Source organism: Eleutherodactylus coqui, chromosome 2 (assembly GCF_035609145.1).
Source record: "Eleutherodactylus coqui strain aEleCoq1 chromosome 2, aEleCoq1.hap1, whole genome shotgun sequence".
Classification (NCBI taxonomy): Eukaryota; Metazoa; Chordata; class Amphibia; order Anura; family Eleutherodactylidae; genus Eleutherodactylus; species Eleutherodactylus coqui.
In genome coordinates, this window is record NC_089838.1 from 172,880,847 (window position 1) to 172,890,540 (window position 9,694).

Sequence of the window (9,694 nt, forward strand, 5' to 3'; positions counted from 1 at the left end):
CAGGTTTTGTCAGGTGTCTGAAGTTTTGATGGCAAGAATTGCCCTGAGGACTATATTTTTCCCTGTTTAAAATACTGGAATGCTAACAATGCAGCATAACAAGCTCACACTTGTAACATGAGGTCTTAACCCTTTCCAATCCAATTTGTATCCTGGTTTTCCTAGGGGGCTTACTCTTTTTCTGCCGTTATACAACAGCACTATATGCTGGCTAAAGCCAGTACTGCATGAGGTGACACGTTGGATAGGCTCCGACAGCAGAGAGGCTGGCAATATACAGTATGAGAACCCCGACGGATGACTTCCAACATCGGAGCTGTACAGTCTTAAATCATAATGTCTTCAGACATCAGACAGTGGATTGGAAAGGGTTAAAAAGATGATATTCACTTCTCTTCAAGATGTCCATACTAATATTCGAAATGTGAAAGTAACTCTGTCTGTCTTTGTTACCTTTTTGCAGCTAAACCGCTGAAGCGATTTTGATTAAATTTGGCAGGGAGATAGCTGGCATCCTGAGAAAGGTCATGGGCTATGTTTTATCACGAAAATTTATAGAGTTCTCTAGGGAGCGCGACAATACAGATTTATTTGGTGATGCGTGGGCGCACATCCGTGCCATGCAGCGAGGCGGAGGGGAAGGGGGTGGCTACACAAACGGGCAGACATATGAGGGCAGACGTTGTTGCCACATGTATGCAATTATTAAGCTAGCAGGGATACCCAGCGTTGCCCAGGATTAAAACTTCAACAAAAGACACATAAATGGATTGAGATTTGAAAGAAAATCTATGTTGCCCATAGCAACCAATCACAGCGCAGCTTTCATTTTACCTCAGCAGTATAACAAAAAGCAACCAATCACAGCGCAGCTTTCATTTTACCTCAGCAGTATAACAAAAAGCAACCAATCACAGCGCAGCTTTCAGTTTACCTCAGCAGTATAACAAATGAAAGCTGAGCTTTATGACACAGACAGACAGATTCTGCAAGGTTTATTCTCAACTACAACCCAGTATATAGAATAAAGAATGGTTGTATCAAGGGGCAGTTTTGGCACCAACTAATGAGACTGTAGGACAGATGAGTGAGAAATGATTTCACAAGGGGAAGCAGTATTTGTAGAGTGTCTGTGGGTGGATGATGTTATGGACACTCAACAAGTCCCCTCATACCTTGTACAGTGGAATTGTCAGCAGTGCCTTCCATAAATGGAGGTTAAAAGTTAGTGTCCCGGTTCTTTTAATGCGTAATCTTGATGCGCCAAAACGTTGCAGCGGGACACAATTACAAATTACACGCCCGGGACAAAATATTATAAGCGCTATTAGTATGACTCAAATAGCAAAAGGAGAAAGTGTTCCACGCATTCCAGTAATACCGATGGATTTGCCTTTTCAATTCAAAAGGCCGCAATTCCCTCTAAAAATAGCATTAGCCATTGGCCCATTCGTTGGCGGTATCGTCGAAATTCCAAGAAACAAATTATAAAATGTTATCTCAATGGTAAAGGACTCCTACACTTTTGGCTAAGATGTATCCTCAGACCCCGCACACCTGCTGGAGATGTTCCAGAGGGAGAGGTGATTTTATTCACATATGGTGGTCCTGCCGCCTGGTCTTTCCTCTGTGGCAGGAGATTACCAATTTATACAATGCAGTATATAGGGATTCTGTGATTCCTACACCAGAAGCAGCTTTGCTGTCCATGATCCCGAGACCCTTCTCAAAAATTAAAAAAGTGCCCTCAGGTTTTTCTTCGTCACCATGAGGCAGATAATTCCAAGGCTTTGGAGGTCATATTCTCCTCCCACGTGGATCATGTGGCTGGAGACCATTACTAATATAAACCAAATGGAGAAACTCACAGCAACAGATGAGGGCAAAATACAAAAATACCACGCAATCTGGACAGCCAGGATTTTAGTCAGGAATTCCACAGAACTAAAAACATGGCTCCTATCGGGTGTTATCCCCACCTTGTCCTATTCATTGGTTAACATCCATAGAGGTGTAGACTGGAGCTCCTGGTTGCTGAGATGGTCCCCCACCCCTCACCCCCACCTTTCCTATTCCCATCTTCCTTTTATTCTGTATATGTTATAATTACACATTCTTTATGAAGTCTGGAAACACTCATATCATCGCCGGCTCCCTGATCTATGGAGACCTACAGAAGGGACAACCTGACCCTCAGGCAACCTTCATGGGGGCTCTGACTGTGCAGATTTGGGAGATACCGATGGCATTTTCCTCTGTAAGATCTGGCTTGAGACTTCAGACGTAAATCAGTTTTGAGATGATGCTGTAATAGGTTTGTTTATTAAAATTTAATAAAAATTATTTGAACACTAAAAATAGCATTTGCGATGACAATCAATAAGGCTCAAGGGCAAACACTAAGGCTGGGCTCCCATGGGATGGAAATCCTGCAAAAATCTCGCAGCTTGGTCGCACCAAAAAGCCGCGAGATTTCCGGGTTTTGGAGCGGTTCGTTCGCCGGCAACCTGTTGCAACTTTCTCTCCCCATGGAGAGGAGTGAGGCCGCAAAGGAAAAATAAAAATAATTTGACATGCTGCGGCTGTCAATTCCACGTTGCATCACTAGTTCCACCTGGCTTTGCTGCGACGGATTGTCTGCCTCATGTGGACAAGATTTTTGCAAAATCTCGTCCCCATGGCTGGCTAATCCCAGGATTAGGAGCCACAGGTGGATTTGCCGCACATAAATTCCGCACAGAGTTTCTGTGGCAAATCCGTCTTGTGTGAACCCAGCCTTAAGGCCTCGTGTCCACGGGGAAAATCAGGCCCGCTACGGATTCTCCATGTAGAATCTGCAGCGGGTCCCTCCTTCCCGGCGGACATGAGCGCTTAAAATCGGAATTTAAAAGAATTAACTAACCCGCAGCGGACCGGGAAGGTCTTCTCTTCCTCACGGCCGTATCTTCTTTTTCGGCCGGCGGATGAACTCGTCACACCTGCGGCACATCGCCGGTGTGCCGCGCGCATGCTTCGGGCACATCCGCCGAGCCGAAGCCAGAAAGATCCGGCCGTGAGGAAGAGAAGACCTTCCCGGTCCACTGCAGGTGAGTTAATTCTTTTAAATTCCTATTTTAGGTCTCCTGCGGATCCGGACGGCTTCCATAGGCTTCAATAGAAGCCCGCGGGAGCCGTCCCCGCGGGAGACCCGCACGAAAATGGAGCATGGTCCAGATTTTTTCATGCTCCATTTTTAAAAAAATCCCTTTTATTGACCATCCGCGGGTATTTATCTACCCGCGGGTGGTCAATGCATCCCTATGGGGTGCGGATCCGCGTGCAGGAGAAGAGTTAAAATCCGCTGCAGATTTTAATTCTTCTTTTGCCTGTGGACATGAGGCCTCAAGTAGCAGGTGTACATTTAGAAAAAACATGTTTTACTCATGGGCAACTGTATATGGCGTGCTCATGTGTATACAGCCCACACAACCTTTATATCCTAGCAAAAGATAATAAGACCAACAACGTACAGAACGGCGCTGACAGCAGATCACAGTTACATTTCTTTCATTATTTGAACTTTTTATGTTTCAATATATAGCAAAACACAAATTAGATTAAAAAAATACAAATTCCACGCGGACGAAGTCACCGGTAACAAGCTAGTTTTCCCATAAATTTCTGTCACTTTTGTATTTTATACGAACTGTAATAGGATTAAAAAAAGACTGCACTTTCCCTTTATTGAAAAAAATGTGTATCTTCATAAATTACAATCTCTAGGAACTAATCCTATTGGAAATATACACAATTAAAGTCTATTATTTCAGTGCCCTTAAAACATTTACAAAGTGAAAAGTTTTCTTACAATACCTGTTTTGCCCAGTGTCCAGGAGCTCTGGTATGTGAAGTGTAACACTTTAACATATAGGAATCCGAATATATAGAGCTTGTAACCTGATGAGGGCTTGTGTTTTGGAAAAGCAAGTTTAAGTAAGACTGAACCTGTGAGCCGCTGCATACATTCTAATCTTCATATATTTCTTCCGAAACCGCTAATAGTTCAATCATTAATGCTAGCAGGTGCAAGTTAGAAGATGCACCTATGTTTTCCTTACAGTACCAGCTTATGGTCCTTTTGTATACTGAACACCTATAAATCTCAATGTAAAGTGTCCACTGAAGACATATTTACCCGGTTGATGCAAACTGAGGGCTCTTTCACATGAGCACATACACGGCGACGGCATTTTTCCGTTTTCATGCCCGCTGCATATAAGCGCCTAAATAGGCACTTTTCCGCAATCACGGCCAGTGTATTCTCGTCCACTCACACGACCGTGTGCATCGTTTTTAGCGAAAAAATACGCCGCACCCCTTCACTCCTTCTCTCTGCCCAAATCCTCGGGTTTGGCTTCCAATGCCTTTACAGTGGCACCTGTAAGCTTTACGCAGCATTGGAAGCTGCATAAATACCTCCCCCTCCCTTCTCTTTCCCTGCTCCCATAGGAGTCTATGGGACCCGCCGACGTATATTAGCCAGAAGATAGTTCCAGAACTATCTTTTGGCTGAGCGTTTATGCATCAGCCATGTATATGTTTCTAAATTTCATGCTGCCGTCATATTTACACGCCATATTTTCACCCGTGTGAACTGATGCATTGAAAATCAATGCCTCTCATGGGCGTGTAAAAACGCGCCGTATATGCACTCATGTGAAAGCCCTGAGCCTGAGATTTTTGTGTGCAACCATCAGTCTGAATGAAAAATCACTTTTGTACTTTAACCCATTCAAATGAATTAGTTATTTTCCAGTTCGAGTTCCATACACAGGGCAATCAGAATATCGCCCATATAAATACGTTCTTAATCTGCAGTCTAATATTAAAGGGAATGAATCATCAGAAAATGCCCCATTACTTAAATCATATTTTTATGCATTTTTTTAAAATATGTGGTTTTTTTTCAAATATCTATGTCAATATACACATCCTTTATGTATAGAACACAAAGCATATTTGACAACTCACCTCTTCAAAAGTATGTGAATCTTGAAAGTTATTTCCCTCTGCAAAGTATGTGGTACCCACCAATGAACTTGGCAAAATGTACTGCCCCCTCCCACCAATCCACACCTACTTTTTTTTCTACAAAAGGGAGGCAAAAAATGCTGAAAAGTTGCAAGTTAGACTTGCACAAAAATTTTGAACTTTGCATTCCTAGAATTCTGGCATAATCAAGTCAATGAATCCCCCCCGATTGTATACAAAAAATCTTTCAGTGTTGATGCCTAATTTATAAATATTTGTACAGATAGTCCCCGACTTGCGAACATTCGAGTTATGAATTTCGCAAGATACGAACAATCTGTCCTGCACAGTATGATGTAATGCTACGGCATTACATCATACTGTGCAGGGACCGGACAAGCTTCTATCAAGCCTGATAGAAGCCTGTCCGGTCAGATCGCGGCTGCTAGGCAGCCGGGGGCCTTCTGAAAGGCCCTAGGGCTGTCTATGCAGAGCGCCTATCAAGCCGTGCGCTTGATGGGCACTCTGCATAGGCAGCCCTGGGGCCTTTCAGGAGGTCCCCGGCTGCCTAGCAACCACACAGCGTCCCGCGATCTCATCGTGGGACACTGTACGGGCCCCCCTGAACGTCGGGTGCAAGCTGTTTCTTACAGCCGGCACCCGGCGGCAGCAGTGCCGCCAGAACTGTTAACACTTTAAATACCGCTGTCAGAACGGTATTTAAAGTGTTAACAGTTCTAATGAGCGGCGCGGCTCGTCGGAACTGCTGCCGCCGGGTGCCCGCTGTAAGAACAGCCGGCACCCGACGTTGTATGGAGCGAGATCCACCCGCAATCCCGCTCCATACAAGCATTTGTTCGACTTGCGAACAAAATGGACTTGCGAACGGGCTCCTGGAACGGAACCTGTTCGCAAGTCGGGGACCATCTGTATATAATTGATGCATGCAATGAAAGAAGAAACATTTAAAACTAAAAAAAACAAAAAATATAAAACCATAAAAACTCAAAAACTCTAAAACCATAAAAAAACAAACTATAAAAAAACTGCGTGGCAATTTATAGAAGGTGATCCACGACTTTTGCCTAGTAGCATTATTATCCTTTTAAACGCTTCTACATTTTGTATTTTAATATTTCATGAAAAATTAAAGATCAGTTTTCTAGAACATTTTTTTCACATTATGGGCTTTATTGCAGGTTTAAAAATAATCTTGAAATAGTACGGTTTTCACACCACTAAGCCTCATAAGAGCCTGAAACTTCCTGTCCTGTATAGATCACATCTCAAAAGTCATCTCATCATTGTCACAGGCAGAATTACAATGAGTACCAACAGCTCTACAGTATTATAAAGCTGGAGGCAGATAACACAGGATCCATCACTGACAATGGACAGACAGCTCAACCATTCCTCCCCTGCCTAGTGACCCCTGCACAGATCACGGTGCATGCACACAAAAATTTCCATAAAAGTCAGTGCGTCTCCAGAAATCATGTGGCTGCTGTAAAGCAATTCTCTAAACTGCTTATCGTAAAATAATATATCTCACTTTCTAGTTTTATGACAAAATATTTTACATGTTTCTGTTAAGTAGCAGCATTCAGTAGTCTTGAAGCATAAGTCCACATTCACAACCAATTGTGTTTTAAAGGGGTTTTCCAGTAGAATAGTATTGATGGTCTATCCTCAGGATAGGTCACCAGTATCAGATTGGCAGGGGTCTGACACCCAACAGCCCTGATGATAGGCTAAAGTCAAGAATAGATGGCTTGCCAAAAGACTCATAACCTTATCCATTGTGCAGCAGCCTGAAATGGTACAGCCTCTCTCTCCCATTCACTTCAAAATCTTCAACGCAGGATGGAAAATATTTCTTATTTTACATAGAAGAATAATCTAAATAAGATATCATTTGATTTTACAAACTTCAGGGAAAATATTTTCTCTCTTAAACAACAACTGCAAACAAAATGTGGTTCAAACTTTTTGATAAAGAACAATCAGGTATCATTATATAGCATGGCAAGCAAGCGCAGCTGTACGCTAGTCTGAGCACTGGATTTAGAATGGTTGTTTTGGATATCTTTGTTTTTCTCTGTGTTCACTGCGCTCTCAGTCTACTCTCCCATCTACTTATTAATCTTCTTTAGTAGTCATCACTTCAAAGTGACATATAACGTGTTAAGAAATTGCATCAACTTATATACACAGCAGCTATGAACTTTATCTTACAAGTTCCCCAGGACACAGAAAAGAGTATAGCCTGTGGTATAACTGCTATTTCTGTTACAACTCATAATGAGCTGGGTTACAGAAGACTTCAGAGTTATATTATGTTAGATCAATAACACCACAAGGTCATGCTGATCTGTTTGATTACAGATACAGTAAACCTCTACCACTTTCACAATGTAACTGGAATGAACTGGCTCAGACATCCCTCATTCTATACAGCACAGGTTATTGCTCAATGTCACAGCTATTGTTTCTAGCAGTCAAATACTCAAAGGAAAATTCCCAGACTCCTAAGCACTAGAAAAAGTTTCATTAGTAGTTATTAAATGTCACAAAATGTTCTAGTATTCCTTGAGTAGCAACTGCTGAGGTAGGTTTTAGGTCTTTTTAAGAGCATGTTTGTTACAAAAAATCATATATTTCATATAACAAGGATTAGTAATACTACAGACACTGTATGACACTGAGTCCATGTTTCAGCTGCCTACCTTACCTTTTCTTGAAAAGCCCTCCTCCTTGTTGAGAAACAGCACAAGGGTCAGTGTAAGGTTTAGATTGACAGCTGAGCACAAACTGCCTGTCTATCCTAGTCAAACAAGAAGTAGCTGCTGCTACTATCCACAACTACAGGAGGTCAAGTCACCATCATCATGTTATCCAGTAACTACTCAATTCTGAGTAATGTTATGTATTATCAACTACACAACCTTGTTATAGAATATTGCAAACATTATGAAGGACTCTTTTTTTCAGAAATCAATAGTACAATTTTTACATAAACATTAGTATAGCTCCACTTATCAGGCTTCTCTCCTCCATCCCACAGTCTCTGGCAATGATCACTCACTTTAAATTAATTGAGAAAATTTGTACACAGGAGGCAGAAATAAAGATGGATTATCAGCTCACTGAAAGGTCAGGTTACAGGTGTTTCCTATAAACATCTATGGAGAGGGGAGTAGGGGGAAGCTACAGAGATACAGTACTGTTAGTACTGCTGTATAATGCTCTCCATGCTGCTGCTGCTTCTCAGTGTCTGAGTAAGATTGAGGACAGGATCTGTTCTTTTCTATGTGTGCTGTGTATAGAAGACATCATAGCAGCTAGACTCACACAGGAGCTAAGATTATGGAAAACTGACAATTAGAGATGGAGTTTACAGAATGGGAAGTAATATGATGGCCGGGTGTAGTGTTATTAATAATACACATACACACAATGGCTTATTTTGAAAATGTGTAAAGTGATTTATTTCCATGTAAAGATGTCTTGTGAATATATTGCTTTAAACAATCAGATGAGTATTTCAGAAAGTAATACTGAGATAAATATATAGCCCTTTTGTAGGAAAAACGAAATGTATATAAATGATGTCACTGCAGCTATCTTGTTTGTAAAGAGCTTTATTGTCACGTCTTCTCACCTTTGTCTGCCACCTTAAAGGGGTTGTCCCGCGAAACAAAGTTGGGGTATACACTTCTGTATGGCCATATTAATGCACTTTGTAATGTACATTGTGCATTAATTATGAGCCATACAGAAGTTATTCACTTACCTGTTCCGTTGCTAGCGTCCTCGTCTCCATGGTGCCGTCTAATTTTCAGCGTCTAATCGCCCGATTAGACGCGCTTGCGCAGTCCGGTCTTCTCCCTTCTGAATGGGGCCGCTCGTGCCAGAGAGCTGCTCCTCGTAGCTCCACCCCGTCACGTGTGCCGATTCCAGCCAATCAGGAGGCTGGAATCGGCAATGGACCGCACAGAAGACCTGCGGTCCACCGAGGGTGAAGATCCCGGCGGCCATCTTCACAAGGTAAGAAGTCACCGGAGCGCGGGGATTCGGGTAAGTACTATCCGTTTTGTTTTTTTTAAACCCCTGCATCGGGTTTGTCTCGCGCCGAACGGGGGGGCTATTGGAAAAAAAAAAACCCGTTTCGGCGCGGGACAACCCCTTTACGTCAACTGTTTGTGTGTTATTAGTTTAGCTAGCTTGTGTTTGTCTATTATTGTGAACTTGTAGAACTTCTATAACAATCAGACCACATTATATTAAGGTCCATTTACAGTGGACGATTATCGCTAAAAATTTGCTAATCGGCAATCGTTTTAGTGATAATCGGTACGTGTAAATGGGCACGGGGCACCCACATTTCGGGCACTTTTAGCTGATTGTTAAAATCAAGCTCACCTAAAAATCATCACTCACTTTTATCATTAGTTCTCCACGGGGGAGTTGTTACGGTATCCTACCCGATGATACGCCAGCCCAGGTCTGCCCTAGAACTTACCCGCAACCCCTGTCCCTGCCTACTTGCCTTCACTCCTGGCTAACCCCAGGCGGGCAACTGGGCGGCGGTCCCTGCTCTCACTAGGGACCGAGAGGGGGGACTGGCGTACCAAGATGGAACAGGGTAGAATACCGACAGGAAGGGCAGATGAAGAAAACCAAC

The 9,694-nt window shown here is 42.7% G+C and overlaps 1 protein-coding gene across 4 annotated transcripts in view; it reads right to left on the minus strand.

Annotated features, from left to right (window-relative positions):
• The window catches only part of LOC136611940 (pendrin-like), a 114,831-nt gene extending 110,910 nt beyond the window's left edge, over nucleotides 1-3,921 (minus strand). For 3 of the 4 annotated variants that reach the window (XM_066591928.1, XM_066591927.1, XM_066591932.1), the window contains exon 1: nucleotides 3,853-3,921. In XM_066591928.1, the coding sequence (XP_066448025.1) occupies nucleotides 3,853-3,906 (54 nt within the window). In that variant the 5' untranslated portion in view covers nucleotides 3,907-3,921. The remainder of the gene's footprint in view (nucleotides 1-3,852) is intronic. The other variant, XM_066591930.1, reaches the window with a different exon arrangement.
• Nucleotides 3,922-9,694: the final 5,773 nt, after the last annotated feature.